This window comes from Drosophila mojavensis, unplaced genomic scaffold, assembly GCF_018153725.1.
Source record: "Drosophila mojavensis isolate 15081-1352.22 unplaced genomic scaffold, ASM1815372v1 contig_16, whole genome shotgun sequence".
NCBI classification, from domain to species: domain Eukaryota; kingdom Metazoa; phylum Arthropoda; class Insecta; order Diptera; family Drosophilidae; genus Drosophila; species Drosophila mojavensis.
This window is the reverse complement of record NW_025318693.1, coordinates 2,541,835-2,566,238: the sequence shown is the minus strand read 5'-3', so window position 1 is coordinate 2,566,238 and position 24,404 is coordinate 2,541,835. Positions and strand designations below refer to the sequence as shown.

At 38.4% G+C, this 24,404-nt stretch overlaps 1 protein-coding gene across 1 annotated transcript; it reads left to right on the top strand.

Moving 5' to 3' along the window:
* Window positions 1–65: 65 nt before the first annotated feature.
* Window positions 66–23,489, top strand: LOC6573691 (putative uncharacterized protein DDB_G0280071). The gene is made up of 3 exons (XM_001999721.4): window positions 66–645; window positions 14,045–14,212; window positions 21,880–23,489. The coding sequence occupies exons 2-3, from the start codon at window positions 14,050–14,052 to the stop codon at window positions 22,590–22,592; spliced, it is 876 nt and encodes a 291-aa protein (XP_001999757.1). The 5' UTR covers window positions 66–645; window positions 14,045–14,049; the 3' UTR covers window positions 22,593–23,489.
* The last annotated feature ends 915 nt before the right edge of the window (window positions 23,490–24,404 follow it).

Sequence of the window (24,404 nt, the reverse complement as noted above, 5' to 3'; positions counted from 1 at the left end):
TTTCGACGTGTGTGTCGGGTGTGCGGCTGTGTGCACGTATTTAAACGACGCGCAGCTGGCAGCGCGGCTTCATTCCGCTTTGCGCTGTTGTTCCATGCGCCTCGCTAGAAGAGAAGAGCTTTTCAGTCCAATTGAACAGTTCCAAAGCACTCAGCATTTACGTACTTGTACGTGTATATGTGCAAGCTGTTCAAACTGTGTGCGCGCGTGTGTGAGTGTGCCAATGTATTGGTGTGCTTGGGTGCTCGTGTCTAACGCGTAACGAAAGCGAAAGTTTTGTTTGCGCGCGTGTTGCCAACAGACGCGTCTATCTCCAATAATTGCATACACGTCGCAGTCGCAGTCGCAGTCACAGCGAGCGTCGCAGCCTGCGTCGCATTTGTCATTGTTGTTGGCGGTGAGACTATCTAGAAGGGAATAGATTAGAAGCGTGTGAAAACAACAAGAATGCTCATTAGTTTCAATGAGCGTGCAATAAATTAAATAAAACGTGTTTATGCTGTGCGTGTGCATATCCGTGAGCTAGTGCGTGCCTGTGCGTGTGTATTAGTGTGCGGTCGCCAAACAGCTGTTAAGCGAGAACAACGGCAAACGCATACATTCCTGCATCACTTACTGCTAAACGATTCTGAAACAAACCAACGGGTGAGTAGCGCACACAAATAAATTGGCTCATAAATCTAGCAGTCTTAGTCGCCCGCCAAACACCACCCACCCCGCCCCAAAAAGAGCGCAGAGAACGAAAGGCAAAGAAACAGAGAGATAAATAAATGTCCAACGGCCACACGTGTCGCCTGTACAAATTGCATGTCACCATCAACGTTACCCATTGCAGAGAGCTTTCAGCTCGCTGCCTCTCGCTCTGTAAATGTGCCCATCTCGCTCTTGCTGTTGTTATTTTTGTCTCCCTGCGTTCGAGTGTGTGTGTGTGTGTGTGTGGGCATGCATTAAAGAACTTTGCGCCTACATGCGCTGCTTCGTCCCTCCTCTTCATTAATGCCTTTCGCCTTGCAGCATCGCTTACAATCAGCATTCACCTTCTCAAGGACGAATATCCTGTGTGCATGACTGTCTCTCTGTGTGCGTGTGTGTGTTCGGATCTCTGTGTTTGCTTCTTGACTGCTGTCGTATAGTCGCTGCCCTTTGGCCTTTGCTCGCGCTGCACGCTGCACGCTGCGACTGCGACTGCAGTTGGCCAACTGGCATACATGGCGTATGCGCATTATTGATTTCTCCCAGACCACGCGGCCTGAAAATACAATTTGCATAATTTTAAAATTATAAAGCATTTTTCACATAAATAGAAATTACGAATTAATTAAAAAATATAATGAATTATATTTCATTTTCTAATCAAATAATACAATTCCTTTACAATTCATTTGATATTCGATCGTTTGTTAATTAAAGTCTCATACTTCTCGTTATTCCCTTATCAGCTTACAACTGAACATAGAGTCTTTAGAATCAATTTGTGTCGAAGCATATCGATACAACACTCTTTATTTATTTGCACAATTCCTGGAACCTCGAGCGTGTCGATGGCCCGCTGATGCCTTCTTGCTGCCTCGTTTGCCCCATTGGCCAGAGCCAATCTTCGGCTGCTCAATGGGAATTGCCGCTCGTAAAGCGGAGCGTGTGAAGCGCTTCTCACATTGAAGCCTTCAAATTGCCTAAAAAAAATGTAAACAAAATAAGCAAAAAAAAAAAAAAAGACAAAAAACGAATTAGTCAAGAAAACAACAAAAAATACGTGCGAATGTCGTAAGCGAGGTTTTGTATTCAATTTTTGTATTTTTGTTTTTGCTTCTGCTGCTTTGCTTTTCAAGTGCTCAGCAGAAAAGCGAATCAAGCTGTGACTTTGACAACATATTCCATCTGCCGTTGAGTGACAGCTGTTTATTTACTGACGCGAATTAATGCTCTCACTTGGCCGTGTGAGCTGAGACGCTTAAGCGCTGCACTTGCGGCCACCTGAAGCCGGCTTAGACCAACTAATTTGCCGCTAATGGCAGCAATTAAATTAGTCGAACAGAGTTATTATATATAGATTTCCATATTATGTAGAACATACATATGTATGTTAATTTAGCTACCATCGATTCGATCAGATTGCACACGTTCTACGAACATTAAACCGGTTCAGGTCAATTCAGTGCCTTATAGACCGACCTATACGTTGTGTATCCTTGGACAAGTACCAGCTGAATTTCATACCCTCCAAGTGCTTGTGCACAGCTATTTTAATGATTGAGCAGCCGGATATTATTTAATTGTGCACACAATCCTTTAAAGTGAGTAAGCCCGACGCGTTTTCCAAATAAATTCGCACAGCGATTGGCTTGGCTATTGGCGCCCCAAACATGACACCCCGTGGTGGCCATAATAATAGATTTACAATTAAGGCTCGAACGCGTTGCGCATTAAAACTTCATGATTATCCAAAGAGCAGCACTCGCATAAACAATACAAAAAACAAAACAAAAAACCTTTGAAAATATAAACAAACCGTTGTCGAAAATAGTAACAACAAATGCTGCTCCATATTGTGCGTTGCTTGTAGATGATGGGAGAGGGGATGGGGGAGAGGAAGTGCGGAGCATTGGTCGTTGCTTCGTTCGACTACATCAGCCGCAACACGTGCGCCGTAAAATCAATAAAAACAACAAGAGAAAATCACATACAAATCACAAACGCACACGCACACACGCACGCGTACATGCACGCGTACATGCAAACGCACACGAGCATCAGAGACAGCAGCACAGAAATTCATTAACACCATGTGAAAGCATTTTCGTGCACCCAGCGGAACTTTGGGAAATAAATATACAGACATAAGCGAACATGCCCAGCGCGAGTGCTTGTCTGTCTTCCCGGTTGCTCTTCGAGCCAGAAGAGCATGCATCGCCGGCTGAATTCGGCATGTCCAAGTCATGTCTTTGGGTTCGTTTGCCAAAATGTTTCAGCTGGGTTAATTTATTTTTTATTTTGACTCGCTGGTTGGCTTGTGTAGCCGCAGCCGATCCCCTCGCTGCCCGCTCCCATTTCCTCTCTCTCTCTCTCATTCACACACTCACACGCACACGCACACTCTCTCAGAGTCTGGCTGTCTGTGAGCAGCTCGTGGCAACGAAATTATCGCCATTTCGTTGTCGTTTTCACTGTCGCTGTCGCCGGCGCTGCCGCTGCCGCTGTTAGCGTCGCAGTCGCAGTCGGCGTCGCCAGCGCTGACGCGTCCGCTTCTCTAACTGCGATTGAATGACAAAGTCTTTTTAATTTATGCAGGCAACTACAACGAATAAATTCGCTTCTTTTACTTTTTGCTTTGGCTTTTGGTTTTATTATTTACCGGCTTTGGCGCCCACACGTGTTTGCAATCACTGTGTTCGTGTGTGCGTGTGCGCGCGTGTGTCTGTGTGTGTGTGTGTAACGAATTGAGTCAGTTTCTAAATGTAACAAATGGGGGCTGCAAATTTAAATACTTCAACTTAAATACGATTCACGCGCTTTTTGGTCTGCCAAACGGTAGCAATAAAAATTTGTCTAATTTGCAATATAAATATATGTATAATTATATATGTATATATATTTGTTTTATTTGAGTGATGCCCCTTAAATCCAACTAATGTGCCTGGGATATACTGCGAATATGGGATATATATATAAGCTCGGCATATTTATGGCAACGGGGCGTCGATAAGAGTTTATCAGCGCATAAAAGTATAAATATCATTGCATTTATCGTATCATACAGTTATTATGTTATTATATTTCTGATTAAAGTTGTTAAATCTAATGTTTCGTTTCAATAATCAAAGAATATTAAATGCAAGATAGATCTCTCTTGGTATCTCTTTTGACTCGATTGCTCATTTTAGCTCTTATTTCTCCGAATACAATAAACTTTAATTTTAGCTCATCAAGTATTTATATTTCAATCAAATGTGTATATTAGCTTGCTAGCTCTACTTGTGCATTGGTATCTAAAACCAATTAAATTTATACACTTTGTATTTATATTTTGCTCTATCAATCTTCATCAATATTATTGCAAATGCTTAGTAAATTATTGCATTGAAATTATAATATAGATAAAAAATAGCCCTGAAAACTGTGTTAAAAAACAAAAAAAATAAATTCGCACGATATGTGACTCATTCAGACGTCTGAAGCGTGACTATCCTATATAACCTACTTAGTACCACATGACGTATGAGTAATTAGTTGCTGGACCTCGATAATTATTTGGATTTTGTGTCTGTTGCAGCACGAAACTGTGTTTACCTTAAACACACCAACATTTACGCATTTGACTTTATCAGACAATCAAATATTCACAGATGATGATCATTTTGATGGCCATTAGCACTGTGACACATCACAGTCACATACATATGCTCACAAATGGGGCATATATATTAGCATCACTAGTGCTAACATTAGCAACAACAACAACAGCAGCAACAACAACAGCAGTAGTAATAATAACATTTGCTATAACCAGTATAGCTAATTGTTGACCCAATAATGGGAGACACACGCCAGCGTATGTAACTGTAAATAGCCACACGCGCGTGCTGTTTGCCAATGTATGTGTATGTGTGTGTGTGTGTGGGAGCATGTACAATGCGTTCCGTTGCTCAGTCACAATGCATTGCGACCATAGTCCATTGCCTGGCGTTGACCGGCGGTCGTTAGATGTCACACGTGCGGCATTCTTGACGTGACGATAAATGACATCGGCTATGTAAACTGAATATGGCAGACAGACCGATCACCGTCTATACCCTACAATTCCATCAAACGGGCGCTTTCGGCGTGAGAGTCTCCTGACTTGAGAAATCAAATGAAAATATATTACTATATATATTAAGAGCAAATATATTTTCTTAATATTTATTTAGTTTTTTATAAATAAATGTATTTATTATTATTTTTCATTTTCATTAGTTTATAAATATAAATTAAAGTTAAATATTGTATGTTTCGAGCACAAGCTTTTTATTTTATATTGTTTTAATATATATTTATATATATGTATATATATATTTTTTAATATATAGTGTTTTAGTATATATCATATAAACCAGATTTTTTTTTATATGTTTAATAATTTTCTTTTTTTTTAATTACATTTATTTTTATTAGTATTTATCATATTAACTTATTTATTTTTCGTACATAATTTTTTAAATATATAAGTCTAATATACAATTTTATACCGAGCACAAATGGATTTTTAATATAATTTTCTGTTCTTATAATTTTATTATTTACTTCAATTCTGATTTTTGTAATATCTAATATTTTTTATCCTAATAAGTAATTTACATTCTAATTTCATAACCTTTGACAATGCAAATAGTATTATTTTCTTTGGCAATGCAAATAGTATTATTTTCTTCTTCTTCTTCTGCTTAGACTAACTAGGAGCATGTTGGTAGTCATTCAGTTTTCTATTTGCTAAAATTCGCGTTTTGTTATTTTAGTTAATTTTATGGTTACATTAGCGAATTATTTTGGCTGTTGTTCGCGGCAGAGTTAGGGCAAACATAAATAAGGCAGACAATGTCGCAGGCCTTAGACACAGGCCCACTCCCTGGTCCCAATGACGACGATAATGATAATGACGATGATGATGCTGGTGCTGATGATGATGACCATGATAAGCAAACAATAATAAAAACAAACACACGCGCCGCTCGTGGCTGGCTTTTGTTTAACGCAACGCTCTGCGGCTCTGTTGCTCTTTCAGTGGTGCTGCCACAGCCGCAACAGTTTCTGTTCCACAGGCAGCTCACACATACACACAGTAGTGTGGTTGACTGTGCTCAGTGACTTATCAAGCCACGAGTGAGCAACAGCACGTGGCGACCTGGCTGCTTTAAATAATACTAATATTTATGCGAGCTTTGCATATGCTGTTTAAAAATAGTCTTTCTTTTTTTTCTTTCTTCGTATAGTCATAAATAAAGTATTTTGGGCGCATATCAATAAATAAAATATACATTTTGCTGCTGAGTGCTTTGACAACTGGCATGTGTCGCATTCTCAATGAGTTTTTGTTCTGCAAAGTTGTACACCCCTTCGAAAAGGCAATATTTTCTGATATATGGGAAATTCCATGAACTGTCGTGATACGAAGTAAATGTTGATGTTTTTCCTTTATTTATCTATCTACCTTTCACTTTCCCATTGAACTTTGTCGCCGTTAATGAGACTTTTGTCACGTCTACTTATCAACTGGAATTTCATCAGCTTGCGACGGTCTAAGTCTAATTTAATTAATGAAATATGAGTTTATTTTAAATTTAACCTGATTGTTTGAGCTGCGAAATGTGTTTCAAAATATATTTTTAAAATATATACTATGTGAAAATGAGTATATGCTATGATTTCAATTTATTTTTAATTAAATTAATTGAAAGCATTGCGAAATTTAAATTCGTAAGCTAGAACTGTACCTCTGCTCAAACAGAAGTAGTTTAGGCAGGGCTAGCATTTGTTTCATTGTTTGTATAGTTCGAATAGTTTCAGTCGACGGCTGGCTTCGAAGAATTCTTGTTGCTTTGCTGGGGCATTATTTGTTATTTTCAACTGTTGTCAGACAACAGAACACGATTATTTCATAAAAAAAAAAAAAAAAAACAAATGCTAAAACAGAACACAAAGAGCTTATGGGTGCGCCGCGAACGGAAGTAATGCGCCATCAAGTATACGCCCCGGTGCACAGCAGGCGCTACACGTGCCGACTCCAGTCTGTGTTTCTGTGTGTGTGTATGTTTAGCATATGTGAAACTAATTAATTACGTTAAATGTTTCGCATTTTATGATGTGCCAATTAAACGAGCGAAGTAAACTGCCCGTGTCAACACAGAAAGCGAGCAGCGCTCACATCAAGTTACTTATTCAATTCGAACTCGAACTCGAATTCGAATGCAAATTCAGACTCACATTAGCGTAATACATGCGCCGTTAAATGCGTTCATTCATCAAGCCCAAGAGTTAACGCTAATTCCAGGTAGCTATTAAGCCACGAAAAAAAAAAAAAAAAAAAAAAAAAAAAAAACTGAATTATGCAAACCGAATTTAAAGTTATGTTGAACAGAATCCGAAAGTGATCTGTCTAGAGGATTCCCATTGACAAAGTCCCCCTCCCCCCGTTGTGCGGAGAGTGGTGGCAGAAGATTCATCATTTGGCCGCGCATTTCGTGTCATGTTTCAGATTTGTGTACGCCTTTATAGACGATGAGAACTCGTTTAGCCCGACTCGTCAACAATGCCAATTTTTATTGCACTTTAACAGACAGAAATGTTTAGCTAATTGGATTGTTTATTGCCAGTCCATGCGCCTGCCACAAAAGTCGCTATATAATTGATCTATTGTATCGTCAACAAAGTTCGTGATCTAACAAAAAGTTTCTTTGTTTTGGCTTTTTTTTTTTTTTTTTTTTTTTTAATTCTCGACTTTGTTTTCGATTTTATTTTATTTTATTTTATTTATTGAAATTTTTGCCATGGACACAGTCGTTGATTTCGATATATGTTTCAATTACTAGAAGCAACGGCTGATTTTAATGAATTTGTTTTAGCTGAAAATGGAAAGAAGAAGGAGGGAAACAAGCAATCCAGTCTTTGAGCTTTGAGTTGGAATAAAAATTAAATTGACAAGCAAATATTAAATTCATTGTGTAAAATATAGTGTATATATATATATATATATATATATATATATATTTATATTTGTATTTGTATTTGTTATAGACATACATTTACATATTGATGGCATTTGAACAATTCATCTTGCTTATTCAATACAATTTGCTTAAACAATTATGTGACTCATATAGGACTTTTTGAAATATTTTTTTTTTAAATTTATTTGTATTTATTTAAAATATAATTTATTTATATTTATTTAAAAAATATTTTTTTGCTTTGTTTCTAATTATTTATATAATATGCTCTTCTTATATATATTATATATTTAAAAAAAAAAAAAAGCTAGCAATAAGTTTTCGTTTACTTTTTCACTGTATTCTGTGCGTCCATCGCATCTCTCATCTTTAGTCTGGTCAGTCATTGCGTCGGCTGGACAGCTTTATAAGGGCTCTTGTGGGATGATGAGAGTTTGTTAAGCTATTTTTTCCTCATGATCTGCTATTGCCTCTTCCGGTGTGAATCACCTAATACTGTACTGCTCTACAGCTCTGTTCTAAAACCATTCTGGACCTATACCGACATTGTGTAGAGAGCCCAATCGTTGCTGTTGCCAGCGTTCCCTTATATAGGTCCAAAATGGTTTTAGCACAGAGCTATTGAGCTGTACTTTGTAGTCCAGAGCTGGGAGAGAACATTGATAAGCCAATGAAGGCTATTGGCCTATATAATCTTAGCAGCTCGCTCTTTTTCTTTCATTATGGAAGTCTGTTCTCTAATTGTACATCCGGAGTTGTTATTACGTTTTCTTAAGGAGGTGCAGTGTTTGATTCTTTTTCTTATTTAGGAATTCCACAGGCGGATAGCCATTTATGCAGGTGAAGAGCTAGCTGTGCATTGCTCACCTGGGGTGGCTGAGAATATCTGTATCATCAGCAAAGCTGGAGGTTGCCTCTCGTCTGTTTTTATCCTGTATTATATCAGGGCGTATATTGCAGGGTTACATTTAACAGTCGTCAAGGTCTAACTTTATATATGTTCTATATAGTGACTATAGACTGAGCTATGAATTTGATTCACCTAGCTGATTAAGCAAGACGACAGACTGTGTGTGTGTATGGGCAACTTACAGTGCGATGCCAGTTAATTAATTATAGCAATCGTTGCTGCGATAACTGCGTGATAAACCCTTCGTACGTGGCATAATCAAATGGTATGCATGGAAAATTTGCTGTGCTTTGTATTTCATTTGATGGCTGAACCAACTTTTGACGTGCTCGTGCGGGCAAGTAAGTAACACTCGGGCCTAATTAATAGAAATGCGGCTGTTATTGTTGTTGTTGCTGTTTTTTTTTTTCTTTTTTTTCGGGGGGACTGACTTCTCCGGGTCTTTAACGAGCTGCTGCTTGTGGAACCATATGTATTAGTCTATTATATTCGTTTTGCTGTTGCTGTTTGTTTTCTTTTGTTTCTGTGCCTGTGTGGCGTACGGCTTGCGCGTGGCTGGTTTTTGTTTGCCATTGGCAAAGCAATTGGGTCATCGTTAGGCACACGTGTGGCTCGTTCAATGTTTCGCTTTTTATTTGCTTTGCTTGTCGCCATCATAAATTTTTATCGCCTAGCTGGCAATTCAATTGGCAATACTGCACATTTAGCAAAGCCCATAACGTCTATCGTCTCTCCCATCTATATACATGTATATATACATGTGTATGTACGTATTTCTTTTATTGATAAGTCCTATTTGTATGTATAGACGTCTCGTTGCTCGCGACATGGCTCTGTTTATCTTTTGATTTCGATATGACGCTTAGGTCACTTTTCGTTAAGCGTCTTGCCCAAAAATCGGACACGTTTCGCAGCCACAGACGTTTGCAATTACAAGACATTCGTATTGTCCCAGCCACAGTGTAAACATTATATTTTTATTACTTTTATACAGGCGGCTCGACTGCTGTTGCTTTGAGATCTCCAGCCTTTTTTATTTCCTTGCCTCTCACGGCCTCGAGATAACATGGAAATTATCACTCCACTTCTGTTGTTGTTCTATTTTACTATTTTTTAATTGCACACGCTGAACATTTTAGTTATCCGCAAACAGAGCGAGCTGACGTCAAAGTAAAGAACAATGTCCAAATAAGTCTGCATAGATTAGGGCCTTAAGAAAACGAAACGAAAAGGAATTCAAATACATTTAATATATACAATTCTTTTGAATTGTGAACAAATGAAAAACAGAAATACTTTTTTTTCAATATTTTTAAATTTTCTTCAATAAAGATGTTAAACTCATGTTTCAATCAAAAATGAAATACCGCTAATATCTTTAAAATAAAATAGTTTCAAAGAGACTTCAAAAAAATAAAACCCAAAAATTAAAGGAATAGTCTTGTGAATAGTCTGCCGACTAGGTTTTATATAGACGGTTTATTTAGTCTTTGTTTGGCCATTTGTACATCAAGTCAAGTCGGAATGATAAACATCAAACATAAACTTTTAATGCCCACAGTCCGGCCATAAAATGAGCACCATTCATGTCTGGATATATGTAGAACTCAGACGAACGCACTGAGCGTAAGCAAAACTTTTGTGGGTAAATATGCCATGGAAAGTTTTTTGCATCGTTGTTGCTTTATTTTCCTCAGAAATTCCATTGGCCGAACTATTCGAGATTTTCGTTGGCGGCGTCGCTTGCAAATAAAGATTCGTTTGTTCTTTATGCCTATGATCAACGGCACGTGCAAAGGTGTTAGATTGAGCCGATGACGTAGGGGCAGCTGATGGCACAGTGCTAACGAGCCAGTGACCGTGACATAGTTGGCATCGTTTAGTTTGGTCAGATACTATTGACATTTACCTAATTACTCAGCATGTGCCACACAAGGCTTGCTTGAGGGACGGCTTACGTGGCGTATGCGCAATGCGCATTAAGAAGCTTCCATGCCAGAACCACAAAAAAAAAAGCAAAGAAGAAAGTAAAGCAGTCGCTTAAGCTAATGAATGTCGAGTTATCACATGCTTAAATATTTAAAAGCAACGTTATTGCGGGAATTGTCCTCGACATTTAAACAAATGAAGCCCATGTGCCATATAAAACGCTTTTCATGGCCTGCGTGCTCACTAAAATGTGCAGAAAGCCAGACGGCTACACGTATGAATGTCTGGCTGTGCGTGTGTGGGTGTGTGTGTGACATCTCATAAGCACAGCAATGAGCTCTGCCCCCCCTCTCTCTCTCTTTCTCTCTCTCTCTCGCTGTGTGCGGCATCCCCTGTCCACCCTGAAGCGTCGCAGCGTGATATGTGCGCCAAATAAACCTCAATATGACAACGCCTTCAAAGCAAGTTCGGCCGCGAGAGTTTTTTGAACTTGTGTTTTGTTTGTTGTTTTCTTTCTTTTCTTCTTTTTCTTCTACTTCTTATTCACTTCTTTTATTTTAGAGCGTTGACAATCACAATTTCATATGGATTCGGGGCGAGGCATAGGCCTTTGTTTGCCGGGGCCTTACAAAGTAATTGGCCAGAAACGCCTCAACAATTTGAGCGGCCAATTTCCCGTTTTGTCTCAAGAGTCAATGAGCTGTAGGTCTTTGTTTTCTTTTTTATTTAAATGGCTGCCAAAGGGGGACGGACGGGGCGGTAGGGACAGCCAATTCACGATAGCTGCCGTGTCGTGTCCAACAATTATTTGGCTAATTTATGCACACGCCGTGGCAGTTCTCATTATGGCCATTGATTGACACGACCTCCAGCCTCCTGTTAAAGCTGTAGCCACAGCTACAGCTACAGCCACAGGTGACGGTCTACGCGTGTTTCAAATTGTTTTCAAAACACCTGACTCATGTACACGTAACACACACACTCACACATACACACAGACATACACACGCCTCTTACGTCTAGCTACCAGCAGTTATGTATATCTAAGGAAGATAGCGTATGAGTCAAAGTTTTTATTATATTGTGTTTTCTCGTTATATATTTTTCATTTTTTTATTATATTTTTTTTTTTTTACTTTGCTGCTGGCAGCGGCACGTGTTGCTCGTTCTGTGTCCAGTTCAGGGCAGAAACAGGCTAGAATGATCAGACCACTTTGTGAGTGGAATACGCAAGGGGGTTTTATATCATGCGAACCTTTTTTATTATTTATTTTTATGTAAGTGATAGATATATCGTGGAGACATCTGACTTTGGCATGCATTACGAGTGGAAGCGTTTAGCAGTAAAAGCAAATAGCCCTCAATTATATTTTAGAAAACTAACTACTGTTATTTTAGTTAAAGGGAATATAATATATTAAATAGACAGCTTTCAGTGTTTTTTTTAATGCTCTTTATAATTATAGTAAAAATTTATCATACTTTGTGTGGACTTTAAAGATTATAAAGAATACGGATATTAATTTTTATAAATATATATTTAATGATATATAATATAATACATTAATATGAGTTATTAATAATATTTTTGTAATTAGTTCGAATTTTTGTTGGTAATATTATAATAATAATATATATTAATACATATTACTAGAATATTTATGTATATTAGTTGGAGTTTTTGTACAATTTTGCATATCTTTTGTCAATTAATTTAATTTGACTATTTGTTATTAGTAAAATAAATAGCTAAATCATATGAAAGTAGTAAAAAAAAAAAATACATATATATACATATATATTTCCATAAATCTGCACTTTAATCTTAACAGTAATTATATATGTATTTTTTTTGTGAGTGTATTTAATCATCGACTGCTGGGCATCTACTCTGTCTTCCATTCTCTTTCTCTCTATCTCTTTTTGTCTTTTTCACATGTCCGATTCATTTGCTTATGGCTTGCGAAAATATGACTCAAATTTGGGCAAAAATGTTTTTAGCCTGGCTGACAGAATGGCTTTCTGGCTGGCTGGCTGGCTGGATGGCTGGATGGCTGGACCACCCGGCCAACCCCTTGGAAATGGCGGCGCGTGCACGTCAAATATGCCATTGGGGCTATTCGTTGAGCTTGGTATACGTTACGCTTCACGGTTTTTGTTACATTTAATGGCTGAGATGCTGGCTCACCCAAAAGCCAGCCAGCCAACCAGCCAGCCAGCCAGCCAGCCCAGGATGATGGCCTCCAACCGAATTTCGTCTTTCACCGGATGTTTGAAGGGCCAAGCGAAATAAATACGAAATTTGTATTTTGAGCTATCCATATTGGCACATCGACATGAATTCTGTTTGGCTTTGCGAAATCCGCTTAGTCGATGCCGTGCCACGGCCTCGCATAAGTATTCCAAATGAAAATGGCTCTTGATGGTCGCGTTGCCGCACACTTTTCAAATGTAATTACACTCAAGAGATACACGTGCCGGCAATAAGATCTTTGTTGTTGCTATTGTTGATGTTGTTGTTGTTGTTGCCGTGACTCTTCCTCTTCCTCTTCCTCTTGTTGTTGTTTGTTGTGGGCTTTTCAATTTGAATTCGGCTGCCTGAGGCTCATCGGGCTGACAGCACAACAATCCCAAAGCCACAACAATAACAATAACAACAACAACAACAATAACAGAAATTTGCATGCGCGCCAAAATGTTGCCTATCGATATATATTTATATATATATGTATATAAGGTATACTCTATAAAGTCTATTTTAACGTTTCTTTAGCTCGTAATAGCGTCTCAGACGACGGCTAAAACGTTTTCTTGGCCAAGTTTGTTTACCTATTGTGAAATTGGATCGCGACTACTAGCCATGGCCAGGGCTTGTGCACGGTTTGTTGGAGCATGGCTAATGAGTTTTAGCCAGCAGATACTTTAATGTAAACGCCATTATTGTTGTTGCTGTTGTTGATGTTGTTGTAGATGCCCTGTTGCCAGGGCTTCGCGTGACAGCTTCAGCTGAGTCCGGCTCCAGTTGCGGAAATTCGGGGCACCGCCTGTTTATCTGCCAGAATGACTAATGTACTGCAAATTTCGAGAGATTAAGGGCTGAATAGCACAATAATAATATTTAAGATGCTTAACAGAGCGCCGCAAACAATGCCACAGAGAATAATTTATAGACTAATGAAGGCAAGTTGAAGGAGCTATAAGAGCGCTCGCTGCTCGACTTGAATCTACAATATCTCATCGGTTGATTCATTTTTGGCACATGTCAAATCTAATTAAATTTTATCCCAATTCCTGCACAAAAAAAAAGTTAATTGTTTAATTATATAAAAAAAAAAAAGTTGATTGAACTCGTGGCGGCTATAAAATTGTTTTTTTTTTTTTTTTTTGCTCGCATTACGTGGGCTTGACGCTTGGGCTGCAAGTCAATCAATCAATTATTCAATTTGATGGCCAATTAATTTTGCATTATTCGTTTTTCTTCCCTCTCTCTTTCCGTTGTTTGCAGTTCGAATGGCGCCTACCGTCTGCTCGGAGAAGAAGGTGCGCTTGGCGGCCATCAAGGAGGGGCGACGGCGGAACAACATGAGCGCGGCGCAGGCAAATGCTTCCACGTCGGCAGCTGGTGCTGGAGCTGGAGCTGAGATGACACCGAGCAGAACTGAGCTGAGCTACGGTGAGTAAAACTCTGGACAGTCGCACATGGCGTATACGTAACACGAACTGAACTTTGCTTCTCCTTTTACCTCAATTCACCCTTTGCGTTTTACGTTTTACGTTTTGCGTTGTCATTGCTGTTGTTGTTGTTGCCTTTCAAATTATAGCATCCATTTACAGCGTGTTGTTGTTGCCGCTGCTCACGTTTCGCGAACTTGTTTAATTAATTTATGTAAACTTGGCCGGGCAGCACTCTTGTTGGCCATCTTCGGTTGCAGTTCATCGGAATAACAAACACCATGCAGCGCACGTGTGTCGATGTTGTGTACGCTTCACGTGCTCCCAGCTTCATGTTGCCGCCGGTGTTGGTGTTTGGTTTGGCTTGGCTCGTGCCCCAGTTATGGCAACAATTTGCGTCAGCAATGCAACAACCAGCATCTAGCATCCAGCATCCAGCATCGAGCACTGAGGTCTCTTTGCATGCCACATTTATATAAGAGCTCCTTGGGCACATGACTAGATAGCGAATAAAAGGCGATTGTAGTCGACTGCAACAAATGCTGGAAAATTCCTTGAAATTTACGATGCTACAACGAGGCAGAACAGACTCTGCCATGACGATGCTAAAAATATAGCCAAAGGCAATAGAAGCCACGAGGCGCATTAAATGAACTGGGTTAAGTGGTACAATGAAAATCCTTTTAATGTACCGGAAACTTCAGAGCAAGTTAGAGGGAGAGGGGGAGCGAGAGATGGAGAGGCAGAGAGATAGAGAACGAGAGTAAAAACAAAGAGATGGAGAAGGGAAGAATAATAAGAGCGATATAAAGAGTTTACGATTGTAAGCCGCGAAAGGAAAGAGAATAGGAATAGAGAAATAATAGAGAATAGAGCAAAAAGAGAACGTCAGAGGGAGACAGAGAGAGAGAGAGAGAGAGAGAGAGAGAGAGAGAGAGAGAGAGAGAGAGAGAGAGAGGGTGAAATAAAGAGAGAAAAAAGGAGAGACAAAGAGAAAAGCAGAGAGTGAGAGCGAGAGTTGTTGAGAGGACTGTAGAGCGAAGCAACGAAACGGAGAGGATAGAAAAAGAGGGAGACCGAGAGAGAGAGGGGTTAAAAAAAAAAGATAGATAAAAATAAGGAAGGAAGGGGAAGAAGAGCGTCATGAGATGAGAGAGATTGCAATACACTAGAATAAATGACAGAGAGAAAAAGACAAAAATATATATGGAGAGAGAGAGATAGTGAGAGAGAGAAAGATAGAGATCGTCCGAGGATACATTAAGCATACGACTAAATCATGAAAATGTCATGGAAAGGCGATACGAATTAGATATTTAAGTAAGAGGACAATACGAGCATAAGTTGTACAATGTCATTGCATAGCAATATGAGAACTAGAAAACTACAAAGAACAGGCTTATCGTACATTTGAAATGATGATAAGTAGATATACCCAAGAGTATGTATATGAGGAAATATGCAAAGTAAACTTAGCTCGAATTAGAGCACACATCGATCAACGCATCATTGATGTACTGTTCATATTGTGTTCTCAGCAGGGCCCAATCATTCATCATAATGTGACACTAATTGACCAAAAGCTCTTGCATTGCTCATATATTGCCGAAATGGTAAATGCGATAAAAAGCAACACAAACACTTTGTGAGCTGCAGAGCCAAGCGTCTTGAATGAGCTCAATAGCAGAATCTAGCATAAATATTGTATAAGCATTTTATTTTCACAAGAAATATTTCCTACACACGGGTCTTCAGTGTGCGTGTGTGTGTGTGTGTGTGTGTGTGTGTGTGTGTGTGTGTGTGTATGAGTGTGTGAGTGAGTGTCGTAACCTTTATTTTGTTGCCATTTGGCGTGGCACGTTTTCTGTTGCCCTTTCATTTACTGCTGTTGCTGTTGTTGTTACTGTTATAGCAGTAGATGTTGTCGTTGCTGTTGCTGTTGTTGCTATTGTTGTAGTTGTTGCTGTTGCCACAACTGTGCTACTTTTGCTAGCTTATTTACAATTTTCCCACATTTGTTTGAATGCTTTTAGCTTTTGCCGACTTGGCTTTTTATAGCCGTGTTTGTTGTTGCAGCGTTTATTGGTGCCATATTCAGCGCAATTATTCCAAATGATTTTTTTTTTGTTCGTATACCCCGTTGTTACATAAATGCCAATCGGGTATATACGTACGCAAATTTGAAGTCTTTGCTATATAATTTCGTGCTCTAAGTACCTTGTGGTCTAAGTCTATCTCTAAGGTATTTTAATAGGCAACTCGTAGTCGCGTGGCGGATTTCATCATATGAACCTGGCTTATAATGAGGAGGCTTCTTTCATGTGCCATATTACTTATTAGGCTCTCATTTGTTCCAAGTCTATTTCTAGCTTCGAATGAGCATGTCGCAGTCGCTTTTGTTTAGAGAGCTTTTTGTTTGCTTTATTTGTTATTGATATTTTTGTTGTTGTTTTTTTTTTTTTTTTTTGCTTTGTATTTCCTGCTAATTTCCAGCAACACGTTAAAATGTTGAATACTAAATGGGTGTGACGAAGCCACGTGCAGGCGTCTATGATGCCCTGGACCCGCCGCTTTACCCTCGCCTAGGTCAACGTAACAGCGTGGCTAACGACAGTGGGTCGCATATGTCTAATATTATTTGCAAATATAATGAATTGAATTGTTCTGATTTTTAATTAAATTCAGCCTCAACTGGAATTGCATTTGATTGCCCTTAATGAGTGTCATTTGCTTTCTGATCATAACTCTGGAATTCTTTTAATGCCTCGACAGACTTCAGAGAGGTAAACTTAAGTACTTGATAAGGCATGTCATGGCTTTGGTGATGTGATGTACATAGAGATAAATCAGTTTGCAAATATTACTTTTCTTGTTTGTATGATAAACAAATGAAAATATTTTGTGCTTGAAGTTGGGTAGAAAGACATAAAACGAAGCAGATTTGTTTAAATAAAAAAATAAATAAATAAATCAAATAAAAAATAGTACACAACAAATTAGCAGCATATAGGAAAATATGTACATATATAACTTAGCTTTAATTATTTCTGTATAATTTAAGCATATATTTATTTATATTGTTTGTTTAATTTCTTTATTCTTTTGAAAAAATTTGTAGTTCTTTTGTATTACTTTTATAAAATTTTCTTTGTGCCTGAATATTTTCGGCATTTATTTTCCATTTGTTGGTCTCACTGTTCATGGATTCAACTGTGGCTTGTTAGCTTTTATATTTGTAGACATTTGTTGCGACAATAAATGTCGTGCATTTAGAAAGCAATTGGAGCGGACTCGGAGTCGGCTGGCAACAGGGCCTCATGCTGTGGCTTGAGCATCGCTTGCTTTAATTAAGCATAAATGGTAACTAATTCGATGCGAGGGGTTGGCACGTGTGGCGCGCCGTGTTGGCGCTTGGCGAGGTCACATCGCAACAAACAGCAGCGCGCCAATAAACCCACAGGCCCCAGTACCTCAGACCTCCAGACGTGCGCCAATGTGCGAGAAGTGACAACAACAATGGCTAGTTAAATGTTCATTGACGTAGCGCAGTCGAGCAGTCGAGCAGTCGTCGACTGCAGGCAAATCTGTTCGTGGCGAACAGAACCGGAATATGGCAGTGCAGGAAGTAAGCACAGCTGAGCGAGCTCAGCGGCGGCAGTGTGGAGGTGAATAGCAACAACAACAGCAACAACTTGTATCGACAACAATGCAATCTAAATATTTCCGTATTAAATTGTAACTCTTACGTTGTCAGCGTTGCCTCGATTCGAATCGTATCGTAACGCTATGCACATGCTTCAAACACGCATTGAATAGGGCTTATGTTTATGTGTGTGTCTGTGAGTGGAGGGCAATGCTTGATGCAACAGGGTGGCAGTCACGGGGCGTCGAGCAGAGGATTTTCCTTGAATGCGCTGGAATAGCAGCAGTTGTTCTGTGATAGGATTATGTAGCACATGAAGCACATCTATTGTGTAGTCAATTTATATTTCCCCTTATATATGTATTTATTATACCGTGCATAACAATCGGATTGTGCAAGTGAAGAAAACTATGGATATATATAGGTAAACAGCTGTAATTAGAATTTATAATATTAGCAAAAGCAGCTAATAATAATTGAAATTGATATTAATAATAGCTAAAAAATGTATTCATTATAAATACTGTGTCAATATATTCTCTATTATTCATCGCATTATTTACCATTATTATTGGGAATATCAACATTATTATGTAGCCTTGCGAGCTATAAAACCTCTCACATTTCAGAATCGCAACCGGAAAGTCAATGATTGAGACTCTTAAACAACTCATTTCCTTTGTTCACCTTAAATAGTTTCTATAGTGATTTCCAAGCTCATTATCTGATGATGGTATACTTATATCAATATATAGTGAACTTCGTCTGGAGCCTTTGCCTTTGATTGAGTCATACGCATTGTTATTATACAAAGAACTGAAGTTACATTATCGTAATAATCGCCTTCATAATAGATGTGAAAAATGAGTACAAATATAGTTAATAAATAACTTCAACTTTGCCTTTTGATGTCAATTCAATATTATTAAATATTCTACTCTTTTTATACCAAGAACTGGAGTTACATTATGAAAATAATGACATATAATAATAGAATTTTATTTATACAAATATAGTTAATAATAAACTTCATTTTGACCTTTCGATAATGATTCATTATTGTTCCATATTGTACTATTTTCATACCAAGAACTGCAGTTATACAATGAAAATAATTACATTCATATATTCTCCCGTTACCTGGCCATCGAAGCCTATTTGCTTTCGATTGTATTTTTAGCATTTATGTATATATATAGCACTTGCAGTGCGTCATCTGCCGGCACACAGACATTTAGACATTCTTGGTTTTAGCCATTGTGTTGCCCCCCGCGCAGTGCGACACGCCCTTGGGCCATTGTTCGCTCTCACGTTTCAGAGCACTGGGGCAGCGTATCAAAAACTGCTTTATTTGCGAAAAGCAAACGAAACGCTGAATGCGGTCAGATAGACTCGATTCCAGTCCCCCATCCACACACCCGGCACTGGCTCTGCTGCGGATGGGAAATGTGCAGTGCCATGTGCTCGAAGCTCGAGCCACCCGGCACTCGGCAGCCATCGCCTGACCCTGACCATAGACACACTCGCGGAAACACAAATTGGAATATGATTTGTTCTGAGTGTGTGAAGGGGGAGGGGTATGGGGGCGCACGCTGCTGTCTGTCGCTCATGTACTGGCATGTCTCACTCGCTGGCTCGTAATTGCAGTCGGAGTCGAGTGTGTGTCGCCCATGATTTGAGCAGTCGGCGACGAGCGCGCCAGATTGATGCGAGGCGCGTCACTATCGCTGATGTCGTGGTTGATTGCTGGCCCTGGCTGTGGTCACGTTTCTTGACACACACAACGAACACACTAATCGTAAACAAACACACACACGCATGTACACATAGACAGTTGATAATGGGCGCATTGGCTGACAGGCAAAGAGCAAAATATTGCAAATAAAATCATGGTAAAAATATCAAAAATAAAACGTACACAAATTGAATTGTATTAAAATAAAAATATGTACAAATTATTTATAATAAATATATAAAACATATGATATATATATATATCAAATAATACTTATAAAAAATATATAGAAAAAAAATAAATTAAAAATTTTTTATATAAAAATATATAAAATGCATAAAAATTAATAAAAATAATAATAAGATTGATAAATAATATCAATAATAACTTATTTATATGAAAAATTTTAACTTATACATATATATCACTCATATGTCCTTTATTTATTTTCAAACTGTTCGACTTTATATAATAATAATAATATCAATAAATGTTAATATTTTATATACAAAATTTCAATTTTGACATGCACATCAGTCATTTGATTTTTGTTTATATTTATTCCGTTCGATTTTCTTTAGAATATATTTATAGAATTTTATTCTTTTTTTTTTTTATTTTTTTTTATTTTTTTTTGCATAATAACTCGATTTAAAGCTTTGAATGAGGAGAATTTTAATTTGCTTTTTGTTTTTGCAAACTCATGTTGATAAGAATTATTTCGAGAATTCAAAATGGCATGGCATGGCGTGAAACAGGTCTTACGATAAAAATTATATTTTTATGTTTTGTTTACATGCTATGCGCGATAAAGCATAAAAAATCTTTTTTTTTTTTTTTTTCTTTTTTTTTTTTTTTTTTTTTTTTTTTTTTTTTTTATTTTATTTAAACAGGCTTTTTACTACCTAATTGGCAGCTTAACAAGTTGAACATAAAGACACAATTATTTACAGTACACACTACAGAAATTTCATAACAATAACAATATAACAATTAACAAAAACATCAACAAACAATAACAATTTTTACGTAAATCACATGCAATTTGACTTGATACATTTTTATAGGAACCTCGCAGGGAGGTCCTGTGGATGGCACTTCTTCAGTCTTCTTTTTCTGGCTGCTTTCTTAAGTCTTCTTGCCAAAGGGTTTGGGTGGCCTTCGAGTCTTGCAAGGTAGCTAGCAGCTACCTTTTGCATAACGTCTCCAACTTTGGGGACCCTGAGATCTTTTTCAATGTCCCTGGTACGCATATACCAGGGAGCATTGCAAATTTGCCGGAGGATTTTTGCTTGTGCAACTCTTATTTTATTGAGATTTGTTTTTGCCGCAATCCCATAGATTTGAAGCGCATATCTCCATATGGGGCTGAGTATTGCTTTTATAAATTGTCACTTTATTGTATAGTGACAATTTATTGGCCGGCTTAAGAAGCCATGACATCTTTGCGCTTTTGGACAAAACAGACTTTTTGACCATCGTGGTGTGCATATTAAATGTAAGCCTTCTATCTAACACTACGCCCAGATATTCGTGGCTTCTTTTGTGCGGTAGTGTTGAACCCTGCATGCTAATGCGACCACAGTTTAAAGGCCTTGTGGTAAACGTAACGTTTGCGCATTTGCTCCCGTTAATTCCAATGTTCCATTTGCACGCCCAGTCTTCAAAACTGCTCACATACTGCTGCAACGACTCTGTAGCTTTATTGATGCAGGTACTACTTGTCAGTACGGCTGTATCGTCGGCATACGTGGCTATCAGTACATTGTTCCGGTTTACTCCTGTGATGTCGCTATGTGAGGGCATATCGGCTGTGAACAGAGTATACAAGGTAGGGCCGAGAACGCTACCTTGAGGCACGCCTGCACATATTGGTCTTTTTGACGATTTAATACCATCAACATCAACCCTAAAGCTTCTATCTCGCAGAAAGCTGCTGACAATCTGGTACAATTGTGGAGTGAGAACGCTTCTAAGTTTGAATAGTAGTCCGTCATGCCAGACTCTGTCAAACGCTTGCCTTATGTCCATAAAGACTGCATAAAAAATCGAAAATCATTTTTCATTATTTATATAAAAACTCAATTCAGCTCCTGAAGAGAGCTGCTGCAGTTACAATTGCATACTTACTGGGTTTACGGGTGCTTGTCTTGGGAGAAAACATATTTTCTGGTATTGCATATATTGTAGGAGTGTGCGTGTGCGGCACGTGATTTATTGCGCATCTGTGCACCTTGAGTTGCTTGAACTTTGACATAGCTTTAACGTGTTTTTCTGCTTTTCCTTGCAGCCATCAAGAGTTCGACGAACTCAATAAATCGCGCACAACGCCGACGTGGGATCGCATTGCTGCCAACGGGCGCCAAAAGTGTGGCATCGTCTTCGAGTGCTGCTGGACTTGAACTGGAAAGTGAGAGGACATCAAAGCAGGCTGAGCATGTGGAGCGCATGGAGGTGGATGGCGTTTATAATAAGACGAGCACGTACTCAGCGCACACACATTCCAGCAGCACCTACAACAACAATATCAAAACAGTATTACAACCAACAATGGCCAACAACAACAGCAACAACAGCAACAACAGTAACAGCAGCAACTGCAGTGGAAGCAGCAAAACAACAACAGCCAAACATTGTGATCATGCCTCAGGCATAGGTGAGGATAAGGAGGACGATGACGAGGACGGGGACGGGGACGATGAGGAGGAGGATCAGGGCGATGGCGACAGCGGCTACGAGTTCGCCCTGGAGCCCATCAAGCCGCCGAATCCACAGCAACAGTATCACGCACACAACCAGGGCCTGCTGTCCATAGCCATCAAGACGATAAAGCTGGTGCAGCGCAACAAGCTGCTGCAGAAGCGCTTGGCTCAGCTGCAGCTGGAGACGTCCGAGTTCATTGCCTCGGTGCTGGCCAATCCCGAGAATCGGCACTTTCGTGAGAAAATCACGGCCAAAACAGACGCGGCCAATAAAGTGAGCAACGTTCTGCTGCGTCACTAAGCGACAAATAATACAAATAAAAAAATGCTGCATACTTTTGGGCGGCAGCTAAAAATGCCGTATTCCGATATGTCACAGCAATCAAATGAGACTCCTGAACTTGTTGTTGGGTCTGTTGGAAGCATATGATAAAAATACATTGGATTGATAATTAAAAATATATAAATAGATTTCCTTTTGTGTTTTTTGTATTCATTGTTTATCGAAATCGAAATTGATTGCTGCGACACGGAACTGAGCTGAGTTTCGAGCAATTTGTACTGATTACATTTATAAATTAACAAAATGTAAGTTAAATATTTGATTAAACACAAACATATAAGAAGAAGAAAAAAATACATAAACATATACATGAAAAATATTTATGAAACAAATGAAAAGTCAAGAATGAAACTAATTTTATATAGTCCCTAAGTACGTTTATGTTCAACATTTTTGTACATCCTAAAAATTTATTTATATGAAAATCATATTTGACGATAATCGACTAAAAATACTTAGGTTTCTAATGAGCAAACCCAACCGGCATAATCATTTTGCTTTTGGCTATAAACGGCAAATACTTGCATTAACATATACAATTTAAATGCAAAGCAATTGATTTATTAAACTTAGCTTAGCAAATCACTATACGTAACTAAATGATCGTCAGAAAAAATATATAACTATCTATGAATAAATATCATTGATTCAAATTGTAAGCCAAGCGTAAGCTATTCGGATCGTCGAGAACTACATTCATACCCCATGTATTTAGATTAAAATTCGAAAACATTTATCAACTGCATTTTCTACTTACCTAAATGTTATGATTATTATATTAGACTAGCGTGTAGAGAACCGACATGAATCGTGAAACAGATTTCTAATAAAATGCAAACATTTTACAACACAAAACACATTGACTTATTTATTGCGGGTTTCAATCCAACAACTTCAGCTTCAACTTGAACAACAAAAGGTTTCAATCATCGAGAGACCCACGCTCGGCGGTCGTGTCAATAACACCAATCATCGCGTTCAAAGACCGTCTCAATATTTCTGATGTTGCGGCTGTCAACTCAATCATAAAAATTATGATTATTGGGCTGTTCCCAGTAACGTGCGGCGCACTCCGAATTGAAGATTGTCAGGTAAATCTCTATGCAAAAATATGCAATGAAAAAGATGATATAGTTGGCAATAGGAAAAAAGTTTTGCTTAAAAACGTAATTAGAGTTTGACTAAAGTGCATTTACTTTTCTGACAGATTTATGCAGTCCATATATTTAGTTTGGCTTATAACTGGAACAGGTGTTATATGTCTAGTATGTAAAAAATATACACATATAATTATATGTACTAAATGAGCTAAACATAATTCATATTCCTTCAATTAGAGTTTTCTTTAGTCAAGTTTTTCTTCGAGAATTGATTTCATTGTTTAAATTTCTTTATTTTTCTGGAATGCCCTCAACATGTTGCGTGTGACACCCACACACATACACCTATCTCGCAGCTTGCTGGCATGCAATTTCGAATTACACTTCAGTTGTTTCAAGTTCATTCAATTAAGCCGCAAGAGACGAGTATCTGTCTGGGTCACAGTGTTTCGAGTGGCTCTTCGATTATTGTGATTGTGTGGCTCCTCTGGCCACATCGCTTATGGGCTCTTATTTATTTTTGGCTCAGACGGCATTTGTCAGATTTGTAATCATCAAGATATAGATATATTTGCGCCTGGTAATCATTATACAAAACTTTCAGACATGTATTTGCTTTTGTTTCTCGTGTTTGGTTTTTTCGAGTAGCTGCTGCAGCTTTTATTGTTAT